Source organism: Lepidochelys kempii, chromosome 1 (genome assembly GCF_965140285.1).
Source record: "Lepidochelys kempii isolate rLepKem1 chromosome 1, rLepKem1.hap1, whole genome shotgun sequence".
Taxonomy (NCBI): Eukaryota; Metazoa; Chordata; order Testudines; family Cheloniidae; genus Lepidochelys; species Lepidochelys kempii.
In genome coordinates, this window is record NC_136380.1 from 242,295,718 (window position 1) to 242,312,173 (window position 16,456).

The 16,456-nt window shown below is 44.3% G+C and overlaps 1 protein-coding gene across 8 annotated transcripts in view; it reads right to left on the minus strand.

Moving 5' to 3' along the window:
• Window positions 1-1,735: 1,735 nt before the first annotated feature.
• Window positions 1,736-16,456, minus strand: part of ADIPOR2 (adiponectin receptor 2) — a 66,405-nt gene continuing 51,684 nt past the window's right edge. For all 8 annotated transcript variants that reach the window (XM_073320273.2, XM_073320265.2, XM_073320249.2 and 5 more), the window contains 6 exons: window positions 14,813-14,932; window positions 12,609-12,780; window positions 9,201-9,387; window positions 7,836-8,023; window positions 5,611-5,804; window positions 1,736-4,542 (listed from right to left, as the gene is read on the minus strand). In XM_073320273.2, the coding sequence (XP_073176374.1) occupies window positions 4,411-4,542; window positions 5,611-5,804; window positions 7,836-8,023; window positions 9,201-9,387; window positions 12,609-12,780; window positions 14,813-14,932 (993 nt within the window). In that variant the 3' untranslated portion in view covers window positions 1,736-4,410. The remainder of the gene's footprint in view (window positions 4,543-5,610; window positions 5,805-7,835; window positions 8,024-9,200; window positions 9,388-12,608; window positions 12,781-14,812; window positions 14,933-16,456) is intronic.

Genomic DNA, 16,456 nt, shown 5'->3' on the forward strand with positions numbered 1-16,456 from the left:
GCTAGGCACTATAAATAGCAAAATAATCCCAGTTTAGAAAGGAAATACGCTTTGTAGCATTTAACACATATTTGTTATTAGTTTTCACTCAGTGCTACTGCAGTGTTCTTTTCTGCTACTCTATGCACAATAAGGAGCTGTAAAGTTAAGGACTACTAGAGGGTTGGCTGGGCTCCATGGCAGCACAAAGGCTCATCTAATTCCCAGTCCAGCAGATGCCTGAGAAGACGGACAGGGTAAAGAAAGGCAATCTTGCCCAGGGAGACTGAAATATACTCATCCCTCTGCCCTTTGGAACATGACATAAGAATGACCACACTAGGTCAGACCGATTGTCCATCCAGCTCAGTATCCTGTCTTCCAACAGTGGCTGCTGCTAGATTCTTCAGAGAGAATGAACAGATCAGGGCAATTACTGAGTGATCCATCCTATTGCTCAGTCCCAATTTCTGGCAGTTGAGACACCTGGAGCTTGGGTTTCCATCCCTGGCCATCTTTTTTTTAAAACCCAGTTGTACTTTTGGCCATCACAGCATTCCTCAGCAACAAGTTTCACATGTTAACTGCATTGTGTGAAGCAGTAAGTGTTAACACTAGTGACAGTCCAAACCACATTCTGACCCACCTTCATACTCCATGCACCAAGTTCTTCCGAGAGTAAAAAGCACTGACCAAGTTTTATTTTCTAATCCAAAGCAGTCAAATCCAGGTGACTCTTGGGGCAGTACTTCAAAACAGGCTTCTCTAGAAATTTAGTGCAGATATTGTCTATCCTAGAAAGGGATGCTTGGCAATAGGAAAGTGGCTCGATGGCAATGATGCCAACAGGTCCCCTTAGCCCACAATTACTCAGCCAGTGTTTAAAACTGTTCTCCTGCTAGTGCAGACAGGATACACAATAAAGGAAGCATACAGAACACTGTGGGAGCAAGTGTCTACCGGACTTTTTGATAACGGAGCCATTTAACTTTGTAAGTAGCTGCCAAACCATTTTTAATCTCTGGAAACATTCATGCTCCTGGAATCACAAACAAGCTTATGGTTTGCTAATCCTGTTTGCTAGACTGATCCAGTTTATAAAATAGTTTTAAACAGGATTTGCCCAGCTGTTGACAAGACAAAAAACTTATTCTAGAACAATTTGAGACAAGTCAGGACCTACAATGCAAAGTGTCTAAGGAGGCCTAGAAGTAAAGCAATGTTTCCATCATACAACATACATGAACAAAACTTAAATTTGGTGTATTAGGCATAGAGGCATGAGTGACAAGCTTGATCCCTATGGTGTCAAACTCAAGGTCCATCAGTACAGCAGTGGGTGAAGGCCACAATTAAAGTATGAAGACTTAATCCAGGTGAGCACACAATATCTGCTGTGTATGGGCAACCTTGCTTAAGGCAGAGTTTAAAGAAATAAAATAGCACTGATCTCAGACTCATAAGCGAGTCAGACTAGACTTTTACTTCCCTCACTTGAGCCATAGATAAAGGGATGCTATCTAGCAACACTTGTGCAACTATTTGCTAGCATCTAGGTCCTGTCCTAGTGTTCACAGTACATCCCCAACCCTGCTCCAAGCAAGTAATGAGAACTCTCCAGGTCTCAGTTTGACATCTGGACTATCAGACCCCTTAATAAGAAGCTGATTGGTCAGCCAGAAGCATTGGGGGAGGGAGAAAATAAATTATTTTATTCTTGTAAACATCATACAAAGCAAAGAAGAGCCAAACTTGGTCAATATCCCATTTGGTTCTTTTATTAGCAGAAGTTAAGAACACAGCAAGTCATGAGATCCCATCTTATATGGAACCAATCACCAGAGACCCCAACCATCAAAAATCCCAAAATGTGCTTTGTTGCTTCCAACAGTAAGCAATTTAAAAAAGAAAGAAAATACTGAACAAGGCCACTATTTAATGAGGAAGGAAAGGAGCTGTAGGTCCTATCTATTCTATGGCAATAATCTGCACACAGAGCAAGCAAGCCTCTGACCGCTGAGAGTAAGGCATTCAGGTGCCAACCTGGGAAGAGTTCTCAGCAAGTGCTACTGGGGGGGGGGAGGGGAGAGGGGAAGGAGAGTGCACAGGTAGGCAGTTTATTGGAGCACAAAAACTTCCTAAAACAGAGATTGACTGGGTTAAGAATAGCAGGTGAAGTGTGTTTTTGTAATAGTTCTGTGCTGTGTTGGGCCAAGTTACAATGTTCCTTCGGGGAGTGAGCGTAGGGTGATTCAGGATGGAGACTGCCACTTTTGCTGGTATTAATACAGAGGTATCCAAAGTGCTTTCCAGAACAAGTCTGGTTCTGATATGTACCATTGCTTTCTCAAGTAGCAAAGCACACCTCCTGCCTATGCTTATTAAACCCTCCCATTAAAAGTGCCTGGTTAATACTGCTCTGTGTTCCAGTTAGGCACTGCACAAACCCACAAGACAATACAAGCCTTTCCTTCAATCCTATTGACATCTACTATGGTGATCCAACCAAGAAGAAAAACATCCCTCTAAGCCTCCCACAAGCTCCAATAAAGCACCTCTTTCTACAGCTAAGCTTTATTTCAAAATTTCTGAAAATAACTAACCAAAAGGCAAGAGAGAAAATACTTGCTCTTTAGAGTCAGTGAGGAACCTTGAAGATAATCAAGGTCTTCCACTTCTATTCAATCCTATTAGACAAGATAACTGCTTGAAACATTCATTAATAGCCTGGATTCCCAAGAATGTTTACTTGTAAGATCTCTGCAATCCCCATTTTTCACTTGCAAATTTGAATTTTCACCCTTTAAAAATTTAGAACAATTTTACCTTCCTATTGCTTTGTGAACCAAAGCATTTTAGGAGCTGTTTAACTAATCCTATGTGAGAGGTAACAACTCTTAAGTTTCCAGCAACTAGGCTCTTACTCCATTACATAAAACTTCTGTGTCAAACTATATATCTGACAATCAGTTTTGCCCCATGACTCAGAAGATTCTCCAACAATTTGCTTCTCTCTCTGGCTTCTGACTAGGCTCCAGAGATGAAGCCACACCAACCCAATGAGAGAAGACTATGTGCTTCCTGCTATACAGAGGCTCCACAATAGTCCAAATGGTCTCAATTTTACTTCCAGGTTAAAAAAAATAAATAAAAATAATAAATTAAAAAAAGCCAGCTATCCCATTGGTTAAGCAGGGCTGGGAAATTACATTGGCTGGACCTGAGAAGTGAGAACTGTGCAGGGTTTAGTGCAGATTTAAAAGTCACAAGATTCTGTAGGCCATGGGGCTTTGTACACACATGAAGGTGATGCATTAGGTCAAGAGAAACCATTAAATCTGAGTGCTTTCTGCTGGCTGCTTCACAGCACAGCACTGCCCATGATACCGGGGAAGTCAGCTGCTCCCCCAGCAGGAGCAGCGGCAACAGTAGGACAGGGAGTCTATTGCAGGACAGGGAATTTAGTAAATTTAACACTGGAAAACATTAGGACTTCTGTGGATAAGGAAGAAATCCAATAAAAAAAAAATTCGAGTGTGTGCAAGCAGCCAAACAGTATTCTTCCTCTGAGTGCACAGCTCCTTCCTTCCAGTGCCAGCCTATCTTCCCCACCCCCATTACTCCTCACATGCTTACCCACCTGAGTAACTGTTCTATTCTTTGACAAGTGCCATTAGCATCATATAATCATATCAAAACATGGCAGATCCATGAATGGCAACCAAAAAGCTAGTGGCTTTTGTTTGCAGAAAGGCCATTGCCAACATTTATGTGCCATGTTCTGAGCCCACTCCAAATACTGACCAGAATGCCATATTGCCCAGTACATGCCAGCTTCTGGGAAGAGAGTCTGCAGGACCATCATGCCTCACTCCCAAGGATTTTATCTGATCCTCCTGCAGTCACCTTTTTGTGCAAAATTGAAACAGTGTGTGGTACTTGCATGTTGCATCTATACAAAACCCCTTTCCCCTCCCCACCCCGTTTAAAACATTTATATAAATTTATTTTAAACAGAAAGTTAGAAATCTTATTTACAATTTTTTCCCCAAAAGAGCATCTAAAATCAGCTCCTTCCCCTGCCCCTGAAGAAGATATAAATCTTAGCCTAGATTTAAAAAAGAAAACTGCTAAGCCATCCCTCCCATTTTCTACAAATAAATATGGCATTGAACAGAAGCCGATTTGGACACGGTCCTCTATAGCTCAATCTGTAGATCAAGAATAAGTTAGGGTTTAAGAATTTCCTGGTCTTCAAATTGACTCATTCCATCATTTGAGGTATAAATTTCTTGTGTCAGAAATCCCAAGTAGCTTCCATATCCCATCACATGAGGCTTGGATTCTCAGGTGTTCACGTCACTAGCCCGTTAACATCAACGCCTCTTGCAATCCTCTGTTTTGGTTATGATCCTGGGCTGAAGGCAGGTTTTACTGCATGTCTCCCTCCTCCGTGCAGCCTCCCCCAACTGTGAAACGGAACTCCTGAAGGTTTGAAACACCATGGAAGTGCACAAAAGCTCCAGCCACTACGAAGATGTGAAACAGCTGATGAGAGTGGAACTGTGGAAATAAGACATTACTGTTCAGCCAGAGACCCATGGAATCCAAGTACCAACCTCTTTCCAAAGAGACGTGTTGGGCTGAAGCATATAGCAGTGCACAGCAGCAGCAGCTTAAGATTACTTGCTGGGCTATTCAAGATCCCATATTGTACCAGTCACTGTATTATCACTGGCTACAGCATCTCCCCCTCTTCCAAGCTATATTCACTGGAAGCAGGGGGAAAAAGAAATCTGCTTCAGATTTCACAGCCACCAGGATCACTTGCACACTTAAAACCTGAAATGAAGCTGTATGCCTTTCCTTCATATCTGTCTTTGGCAGATATCACACCAGCATGCTTCCAGTTCCCAGGTTTAGCAGTACAGGGTATTTTTTTCCTTAGACTCTTAATGCCTCGCAATAGGGATACACTGTAGCTGCTGGGATTACTGATATGGCCCATCTTACACACGTGAATAGGTACTGGAGCTCTGCTCTAGTCCTGGACGCAATGTCATCAAGTGGATTTTCAAAACACAGTTGTTCTGTCTGCTCCCCCACCATAAGGGGAGCCAGGCTGAACATGAGTCAACAAGTAGTTTGAGGTTTTAGTTAATACTAAAATCTGAAGTTCAGTCACTGGCTATCCAGGATAAAAACCCAGGAAGCGAGGGATTACAGTGCAGCAGAATGGACACCATGAGGACGTGATATTGAGCATACCTCCCAGGCTAAAGGAAGAGGTAGTAGCATGAGCAGTGGGTTTGCATAAATGCTGTATATCTATTTGAAGTATCCCTAGGAGACTAGAAGCAAAGTGTCATGCATATGACAGAGCCTCAGTGACAAAGTACAGTCCCACAGCTAGCCTTTGTAAAGGCATTTCAATGATTTCTAACAGCATTGTGTCAACTTTTCAATGATCAAATCCACTAATCTGTTCCCAAATTATGAAATCTCAAAAGCAGCTTTTAAAGCAGTTAGTTGGTTGCCACAATCAAAGAAACACAAAAGCATAGCAATACCAGACCTCAACATAACAAGCTTGTGTGTCAATCTTAGTACCCAGTTACTTTGCAGACTCACCCAGATATCACACTTGCCCGGGAAGAATCTCTCTGGTATACGGGCAGCATACAGTGCAGCACCAGTGATGTACAGACAGGCCATGAGTGCCAGCCAGCCTATCTGCCCCATTGTGGCTGCCTTGAGAAGGCCCTCAGAGATGACAAAGTGCAGGGTGGGGATGACACCACTGAGGCCGAGACCCAGAAATACTCCTAGGAGGTAAGGAAAATGGTGGAGTCAGGCTTGGACAAAGAAAGCAGCAATAGGCAGAGCCTAACATTCACAAAAGACTTAAGGTGGAAGCTGTTGAAGCTGGAGGTCCCAAGTATGGCAGCAAGTTTATGCCATAACAAAGTAAGTGCTCAAGAAAGTACAGAGTCCCTTGATACACTATGGATACTGGTCAGCAGTTCTTCTAGGCATACTAAATGTTATTTCGCTTAAAGTTAGTGCCTCTTTGTATAAGCCATCTATGCACCAACTTGAGTGTTAACATTCTTGGGCTATAGAGGGCGCCTAGATCCCATAAAATATTCTGCTACTGAAAGAGTATGGTAGAGAATGACATGCAAGAAAAAGGAAATGACCAGTGATGTAGACTGGGGTGGGCAAACTACAGCCCGTGGTCCAGATCTGGCCTGCCAGCCATTTTAAGCCTGTCCTCGAGCTCCTGCTGGGGTGCGGGGTCTGGGGCTTGCCCGGCTACAGCACTCTGACACTTCAGCCAGGGAGTAGGGTCGGGGGCTGCTCCATGTGGCTGGCGGAAGCAGCTGCATGGCCCCTCTATAGTGTTCAAGCTGGGGAGCAGGGTCGGTGGCCTCTCAACGCGGCTCCTGGAAACCACAGCATGGCCCCACTCTGGCTCCTGCATGCTCCAATGGCCCCCTCCAGTGCTCCAATGGGCCATCTGGCCGCACCCCTGTGCGGGAGCGAGAGAAGGGACATGCTGCTGCTTCCGGGAGCCATTTGCGATAAGCACCACCCAGAGCCTGCACCCCTGAGCCTCTCTCCATGCCCCAACCCGATCCCCCTCTCGCCCTCCAAGCCCCTCAATCCCAGCCCAGAGCACCCTCCAAACCCCAAATCCCTCATCCGCAGCCCCACCCCAGAGCCCGTACCCTCAGCTGGAGCCTGCACCCCTTCCTGCACCCCAACCCCCTCCCCCAGCCCTGATCCCCCTCCCACCCTCTGAACCCCTCAGTCCCAGCCCAGAGCACCCTCCTATACCCCAAACTTCTCATCCCTAGCCCAATCCCAAAGTCTGCACCCCCAACCAGAGCCCTCATCCCCTCCCACACCCCAACCCCAATTTTGTGAGCATTCATGGCCCGCCATACAATTTCTATTCCCAGATGTGGCCCTCGGGCCACGAAGTTTGCCCACCCCTAATGTAGACTATTTACAGTATAGCATACAGGTCGCCCCAGGAACAACATAGAAAAAATTGCACCTGAGGCTTATCTGACCCTGTAACTTGCCTGATCACAGCTTGGCTGATTTCAAAATTGTCCTAGCATAGAGTATTAAACCCTAAAGATCTGAATAAGAAGTCTTTTTGGAAAGGAGTTCCGTCCCTCATACAGTTAATATTCAGGAGACTGAACTCCTTGCTGTATCCGGACAGTCAGACCTTTCCTGAATATAAGGAATAGTACCTTGGAGTGCACACAGGTTTGTATACACACAAAACCCAACATGAAGAAACATGAGAAACTTGGTATACCATTAAATTGTGTTACCCAAAGACTCCTTATTCTTGATTGGTGAAGGCAACAGTAACTATTCTTGTCTACCATAGTCAAAGGGAGAAAAGCTAGATATCCACAAGATTATGATTATATGTTAACTGCTCAGCTGCACTCAGCAGGGAGGCTAACTACCACGTTTAGTGAACCTAATGGATTACAGCCGTAAGACGAGTCTATGGGAGTCGGACACAGACTGCTAGTATCTCACCTTTAAAAGGGGAGAGAGCTGTTTAATAATGATGGAAATACTGTTAACTGCCTCTCCCATTCCATGTGCTGCCCCCTACTCCTGCACCCAGAGGGTCTAACTTAACACCAATGCCTCTCTTATAGCAGATGTGCCAAGTTTACTGTCCAAGAATGCATTAGTTGCGTTTCCCACACACTAGGACATCCTTTGGCAATGCAGGCTTTTCCTAGAAGTATGCTTTTGTAATGAGTCAGTAGGAAGAAGCAACTGTAGTAAAAAAGCAAAAAATAAATTTTGGTTTTTACCTGCTCTTACCCCTCGGTACTCAGGGGTTGCAAACATGTCCCACTGAGAGACTATTATGGCTGCAATGCCCAGGACACAAATCACAATCAAGTAGATGAAGCAGGGCTGAGGGTTGCAATAGAAGGAGTAGTACAGCCATGGAACAAAGCTGCCCATGATGAGAAGTGCGATGCCAGAGTAATCCAGCCTAGAACAGGATAAAACAGGTTGACAAAGAAAGCCAACCCCAGAAGTTCTTGTACCACCCCACGTACTGTTTATCCTAAGAGCCAACTGATCACTGTAAAATGAGATGACTTATCTTGTTCACTGAATGATTACTTCCACAGACCCTCACCCCGCAGAGGTGACTTGCCTAGCCAGGCAGTCATTAGACCATTTTTGAGCAGTGGTCAGTAGGTGTATGCTGCTCCCCATAGCCCAACATTCCACAGGCCCGGGGTATAAATAGCCCACCCCCCCTAAGAGTACCTCAAGGTTTTTATTCTGGGGATAAGAAGGAATTGACTAAAAACAGTCAGGAGCATTTTCTTGATGCAAGAAATAGGCAGCAGATAGAATTCTGGACACTTTGTTCTGACTTGTTTGACAAGTCCACACCAGGATGGCAAATAGACTGCCCACCCAAGGTCCCAGTGACCACCTAGGAAACAACCACTCACATCATCAACTAGGATGTTTTTATATCTACTAGGTGCAGAGCAGACAGGGTCCCCACATTCCAGATGCACAATTCCCATGAACTATTTGCTTCCTGACAGAGGACTCGTGAACTATCATGGCCTCTTGCAGAAACAGGTTCTTTAGGAGGGAGGCTTTTGGTCCCTCTGAGCTCTTTTTGTGGTAGACTTGCAGACTTCACAGCCCTTGGCTGAGTGACCTTCCAGAGCAAAGGGCCCTCATTGTCCAGCCAAAGCAGGGTGCTTAACAAGGGCAAGAGAAATACTCCTAAATCCTTTTTTATGTGACAGATCCACTATGTCTAGCAAGGCCCAAGATGATCCAAAATAGGTTAAAAAAAAGAACAAAGGCAAAAAAGTTACACTCTTAGACTTTAGAATCTTAGCTGTAATAGTTAAATATTTAGATATAGTCATCTCAATGGTGAAAAGGAAAAGTTGGTTTTGAGACCGCTTCAGCAAAGGGATAGAGAGAGTGGTATTTATACCCTTGGTCTATGGAATGTTGGGCTCGAAGAAACTGCATGCAAGCCCTACCCACCAACTACTATTCAAAAAAGTGTTTCCATGGCCACATAGCTAGGCACACTGTTACAGTGGGGCTCCCAAACCCTAGCCAGGATTCCCCGCCCCATTCTGCCCAGCCATTTCCGAACTAGCATGCATTCCACTCTGGATACTTACTTGGAGAAGAGCCGGGAGACACCTTCTGAATGGCAGTAAACCGTGTGGAAGAGCCATGAGAAGGAGAGGCAAAGGATGGCTCCCAAGAAGAACAGTCCAACAACTACCTTCTCCTGCACAGGTGCTACAAAGGACATGTTTGGCCGGAACATGTAGAAGATTCCCAGACACAGGAAGAACACACAACCTAAGTAAAGATAAGGCAGAGGTATCAGACTCATGTAACCTGAAAGGTATTGTACTAGACCAAGTTTACGGGCGTGGGGAATACTGAACAACAATCATAATGACAATGTTACACTTCCATGCGGTCTGATCTGATCAGTCATATGTTTGACCCTCAGACTGAATTTGTACACACGTGAACAGAAACCATGATTTCACTTGTTTTGGGAGGCATCCACACTCTGGTTGAGCACACAACCACCACTCACCTGTAGGCCTGAGATCAGATCAACCCCCACCCCGCATATTAAACTAGCCTTGGGTGAAACTCGGAGTTCATCACCAAAACTGGAAAGAAAAAGATAATAAAAGGAATGTTCTGCTGCTGATAAAGCACCCCCACCTCAGGAATGTCCCTAACGAGAGTTATCACCACCAAGGTTGTAAAGACTCTTGGAAATTAAGGAGGATGCAGAAAGACTCAAATGGTAAGATAAGCTCTGACCAGCCTTTTATGATGACCATCTGCTCAAATAGAGAAGGTCACAATTAAGTTACAATTTGGGCACGAAAGAGGACACAGGTGCCAGTGCGTAATTGTTTAAAATTTGCTATTTAAGAGTGTGGGATAATGTGATAGATTTAGTAGATTTGAAGGAGGGAGCTAGTTTTACCTATACAATGTAAATGAAAAACAATGCTCTTTGGGAACCATTTCCAGACTGCAGTTCAACATCAAGCTGCTAGAACTCAGACCCCTCTGCATGACCACGACGTGCAGAGGCATTGTCGGGAACCCCCAGATGAGTGGATCCTGACTGGACATAGACAAATTCACCCAATCCATTGGGAATGGTGCGCATAAGATATTTGCTTGGTATTTGTATTCTGTGTGTGTTGCTAATAAATAGATGTTTAGAGCTGTGTGTGTTGCTAATAGATGCGTAAGGCTCTTTCACTGGGAAAAGGTTCCGCAGACCCGTAGAGCCTTGAGTCCCGAGGGAAAGGGTGGGTACTTAAATTGACCAAGTTTCTTCCTGAGCCTTACGCCCCGAGCCCTCAGAAGGGAAAGGGTGGGGGTGCTCTAAATTGACTGGGTCATGCCTTGAGCCCTCGGTAGGGTATAGGCGGGGTGCCCTAGATTTTCTCAGGTAATACACCAGCAGTGTACCCAATCTGTATTTTGTTCCTGATTGCTAATTTAAGTGCTAAGGAAAACCCTAAAGTTAGATGTAATACCATTCATTGCTTCCTCCATTTCCAAGGTAAAGGTTGGGAAATCATGAATCCTAGTCCTCATAGGAATTATATTCCCACATTCCCCAAATTGTGGTATTCATTGAAGAGCCCACTATCACCCAGAACCACCATCTCCCTTTCTCACTGTGATTGACAGGCTTCTTCACAGCCTACTCTCAGATAAAGACCAGGTACCACCCCAGCCCTCCTGAATCCCTGCAAAGTAGCATTTCTTATTTGCGTGGCTTCCACCATGCAAGGAGGAACAAGGATGCTTATGATCAAGGTGAAGACACCACTGACTCAAAATCACTGGCATATCTAAGACAGACCTTTTCTGAGCTCCTGGGAACAGTGGCTCAGCCCAGCTTCACAGATCAGCAACCCAACACAGAGCCCAGTTTGCTGCTGTGATGTGTTTATTTCAAAGCTGAAGTTGTTTACCAAAGAATACTGCTGTTCACTCAACAGCTGGAAGAGTGTAAGAGTGGGTTTTTATCCTCCCAAGCTGGGCAGGAGGGTTAAGTGGGATAGAGTCACTGCAATGTGAATTTAAAACTAATTTGTGGTCAGTTAAACTTCTGCTCACTCTTTGATAATGCGCCCTGGGCAATGAGAAAGGGGTATACAGCAGAAAATGCTCAGCACTGCCAGGGAGGTTTGACCCTCCGGCCAGACTCTTTCCCCTAGTTTGGCAGGGAATGGAAAGTAGCACACATCTGCAGGAGAGGAAGGAAGGGAGTATGTACCTTTCAGGCAAAATGGAGAATGGCACAAACAGGTCTGAGAACAGCTACCTCCAGTTCTGCTCGACTGAAATGCAGTGATGCAGTGTCACTACTTTAACACAGAGCTCCCACAAAGTATTTCTGCTTACCTTGTGATAAGCCCTGGGTATTGGGGAAGATTGCATACTGCAGTGGAAGAGGAGCACAGGTGAGGGACAGGGTAAGCTAACAGAGCATGTTTCCCCTTTTAGCAAAAATGCGTCTCAACTACAATGAGGGAGAGCAACAGCACTTGGCATGCAAAAATATATTAAGCATTTATAGCATACGTACTTACTCTTTGTTCCTGAAAAAGGCACACGTCAATAGCACAGCACCACTTTCAATTTGTGTAATTGGAGAAGGGGACAGGAAAAGGGTGAAGGTCTTTCTCTGGGATCCAGGAAATGTCCTTCTAGTAGATTCACCCCACCCCTCCCCGCAGTCCCCTGACACATGTTGCAACTTTTGTGCACTCTGAAGGCAATAAGTGATCTTCGGATGTATGCTTATGGGCCCCAAGGATAAGATCTCACAGTGCTGAGTTAGCAGTATCAAGAGGAGCTGAACTCCAAAGACAAGGAAACCACCTTAACCCTCCCTAACATTTGGTGGGGGAATTTTAACAAGGAACACCTGGAACTCTACCCAGCATGTCATGCTGGAAGGATAATGGCACCTATGACTCTGCCCCGGCTAAAGGATCTTCCACACCACTCAAACTTCGGTAGCAGGTGGCTAGGTCTACAGGGGTCTCAGTTCTCACCTCCCCAAACTATTTGGAGCTACCACATACTCGGCCAGCAAGCAAAGCCTCACATGTGGCTGCACACTGGATTCCTGGGAGGTGGAGCTAGATTCCTCAGTCCCAACAGTGGATGCTGGCTCCTAAATGGCATTTCCTGGGAAGGTTCACTGGGATGGGGCGACAGTCCCACAGGAAGTGAGGATCCTAAGGCCCTGTGTTTGGCAGCACCAGGGCCAAGTAGGAGGTTAGGCAGGGCATCGTGAGGGAGGGGGACTCTATTTGGATAGAGATGCACTTATGTGACACTAAACAGGCTCCTCCACTATGAGAGCAGTGAGCCAACAGGTCAGAGTGAGGGGCCACAGAACAGGACCTGCCACCAAGGAGTGAGTGCAGGGCTGGCTCAGTCCCCCTAAAAATATTTCCCCAGCTGCCTATGCTCCTCTATCATTAACAGTGCACATTCACTTTAAAGCATAATGGAAATACCTAGAAGATGTGTCCAGATGTTGCCAGTCTCTGTGTGTATTCTGAAGATGCTCTTGAAGCAAGCGCGGAAGGAGGGCATAGGTGGTCTGTGTCCATGCAACAGATAGTCATTATCCTTTAGCCAGTCAGGGAGAACATCATGGGGTATGACCCGCCATCGGCCCTCCCACACCTGGAGGTTAAGAGTGCATGGTTAGAATCTCAGCCAATAAAGTCCCATAAATGGTGGGCATGGCAAAGAGAAAAACAGGAAATCCTGAGTTAGTGTCAGTGCTTTAAAGTTACCCAAAATTAATGTACTAAGTCTAGGGAGCAGAGTGTTTCCTTTGGGACAGGCGTATCTTGTGCTCAAGTCCTAAGTCATACTGGTCCCTATTCTACACAACACACTAATGGTCTGAACTTGAGCTAGTGCTTCCACCAGTGCAGGAAGTGAAATACTTCAACACTTCAATAAACAGGAACACAACCAAGCTCATTTTAACTGCTCAACGAAGGCCAAAGGTGGATTTAATTTGCATGGTTAGTTATGTGGTAATGATTCCGTATTGGGGAGGGGGTGTCTTCCCATCCACCTCATTGAGGAAAGCTAGATGTGGCTCTTCATCTCTAACAGAGAAAGTCCTGAGCACAGTCCCATCTCCCCATCACAAGATCGTTACTGACTGTATGCTCACTAGTGTTAGATGCAGTCTAAATGTTAAATCTAATAGGACGGCGAGTACTATTTCAGTTATCCAGAATGCATAGAGGGGCATTCAAGTAAAGTGAGGAGTATTCTTTTCCCTATGGCTAAGCCTGATGCCTTTTCAGCACTGCCAGCCCAAGAAGTAGAGGACCAGCAAGAACCTGAACTCTGATGCTCTAACAGTAGATCTACACCATTCCCAATTCTTGTATTCCCTCCTACATATTTATGTGCCCACTTCTGTAGAAGGTCCCCATTGCAAAAATCTCACACACACACACACACAGCTGCTCATACACAGCAGGTCTACATCACTGGTCAGTTCCTTTTTCAGTGGCACAGAGCTAACAAGATGCAGGTCATCTTCAGTATGGCTCCTCAGCTAGCATTGCAAAGCTACATACAGGCATGGCACAGATGCAATCGTCTTTGGGATTTGCTCACTTAGCAATAAGAGGAGCAGAGATGTGTGCATTAAAGGTTAGGGAATCCTGCAACTGTTAGTTTCAACTGCTGGGTTCTCATTTCTGTTTTAACAGTGAGGGCCTAAAACAATGTCAGGAATGCTGCTGATTGGTTTTCCTTTGAAGGGACACTTCCTACTGTCAGTCCTCTCTAGACCCCACCACCACCAGTCAGCTCAAAAATTAGTCAAAGGAACTAGCTCAGGTAAGACACTTAAAGATTCTGTTTTACAGAAGAATTAGCTGTGTTTTGCTTCACATGCAGCAAGAATGTGGGCGGGGGGGTGTCCCATTTTTGAGAAAGCAGAGGAAGAAAACTGTTTAAAAACAAAACACGCTCAAAGCACTGTATGAAAATGGAACCTTGATTTCCCAGGATCCCCTCTACCAATGGCAAAAAGCCATTAGTAACATCCACTGTAATAAGTGTGCCACAGACAGCACTCCACCCAAACCCAGAATCAGGGCATCAGCCAGAGACCAATACAATATATTCCCCACAACTTTAGCAGAACTGAGATTCAAGGCCAGCAATCTCTACATAGTCCACAATGGATTTGCTTGGATAGACTTTTAGGAGAACCTGTTCTTCTATTTGGGTAGCAGACAGTCTGTTTTACAATGGAAGCAAATGATGTGGAAGCAAAAAAAAATTGCATGTCTGCAGAAGTCTGGAAAGAACTGTCCTGATAAATGAAAGCATCTTGAACCAGAAACACTGGAAGCAGAGTGCTTTTATTCCACCTGCAAACACACAGATGTTTCCCAAAGGAGACTCATTAGCTGCAATATCAGCTTTAAAATAATTTCAGAATGTAATCCCTATTGTTCCATGCTTTCTAGTGTGTGCAGTTATAGCATACCTGGGACCCCACACAGCATCAGCATTAGCAGATATACAGAGAATCGGTCAACGACCAACTCCAACGTGCACCTGCTGTTCCCCAGCTTATTGCCAACACAATTTACTTCAGGAACATGGACTGTTAGCTTCATTTAGCTAGTAGGCTCAAGTGACCATCTGGATAGATTTGTTTTCTTTAATGTCTTACCTTACACACAAACTCTTCCATTTTCTCCATGGCATGGTGGGCTTGTAAAAGAGGGGACATACCCATAAACCCTTCATCTTCCTGAGCTGGTTCATCATTACAGTCGCATTCCTCAGAACTCTGGAAGTGAAAAACCAAAAACATTTCATATAAAAACCTGACATAAGATTATGCTTTTCACCGTTTTACACCAAAACCAAACACGGGCCAACCGTTGAGTTGAAATTTCAAATTCAAGACAAGGTGTAAAATTTTCAGAAAAGTGACTCAGATGCTTTTGAAAGTGTTATCCATGGTCATACCAAGCACAAACCAGTCTGGAAAATTCAGTGACATTCTGTGAAGTTGTGTATTTCATTAAAATCATCAGCTATAAAGTCCACAAAATGATGTGGCCTATTCCCCTACCAGTGCAGGATTACTTCCTACACAAAGTTTCAATCTCTTATCTGTTTTAGGACTAAACACTTTAATAATCACGGGAAGGTGGCACAAAAAAAATTAGTTGGTTAGTCTCTAAGGTGCCACAAGTACTCCTTTTCTTTTTGCAAATACAGACTAACACGGCTGTTACTCTGAAACAAAAAAAATTGTAATTCTGGTAGCCCAGGATAAGCCAGGGTGAGGCTGCAGTCAATTTCAATGCAAGATTTGCAAGCCAAGTAAAACATGACTTCAAATCAAATTCAGGTAAATTTTATCATTTCACTCAAATCTGCTTAGCTGAAAATTATGCCTATTGCACTGTGCTATGAAGTGTTGATTTGTTCATCTCTGCTGGTCCTGCTAGATGTTCCAGTAGTAAAACCAGGAAATCAAAAGTTGGACAGAGGCATATTATTTTTATGTAGGTATGTAGAAGATGGTGGTATAAAAATTTTATTAAGATGTTTAAAAAAGTGAACGGTACATAGTTTAAGCGTAAAAGTTTTTGGTTATCAGGGAATAATGTACAGATTATCAAGGGGTGCGAACTTCGGTTTAAGATTGGATGGCGTAAGGAATACATAATCTGCAATATCCCTGATTGGGGGTAAAAGATTAACAGGTCAAAGTACAGACATTGAGATAGGAGGGTATGTTGTTCATATAATGGCTATGTTCAGGTGTGGAGTATAAAGCAACTAAACCAAAAACCACTTTTGAATGGAAAGGTTCAAATACTAGTTACAAGAAACCACTGTGCAGAAAGAGGCCAGGATTTTGATCTGGAAATGGAAAAAAAGTAACTCCAGAATCCTGTTTTATAAGGCAGGAATATAGATGGAGGAGTTTTATCAATCACAAGAGAGAAAGTCATTAGCTACAACAATTCCATGGCCCCCATTCTCCAGCACATTAAAATGCAGAGGACAAAGCAAGTGAAGACATGCTTTAGTCATTCCAATTTCAGGAAATAAAGAAACAGGTCACTAAAATTCTGCTTTGTTTATTAGAAGCGATCCATACCACCAGGGACTCAACACTTCCGCTGCCAAAGTAAATCTTGAGGACGCAGCAGGAGAAAATAGTTATAGCAATATTGAATAGGAGAAAAAGAAGAGAAGTGAAGCCTTTTGTGCCCTTCAAGTCTCTGCTCTAGAAAGCTGCCAAGAGTTCTAGTGGCCAAGTCAAAGATTTAGAGGCCAGATGGTTCCAATATGA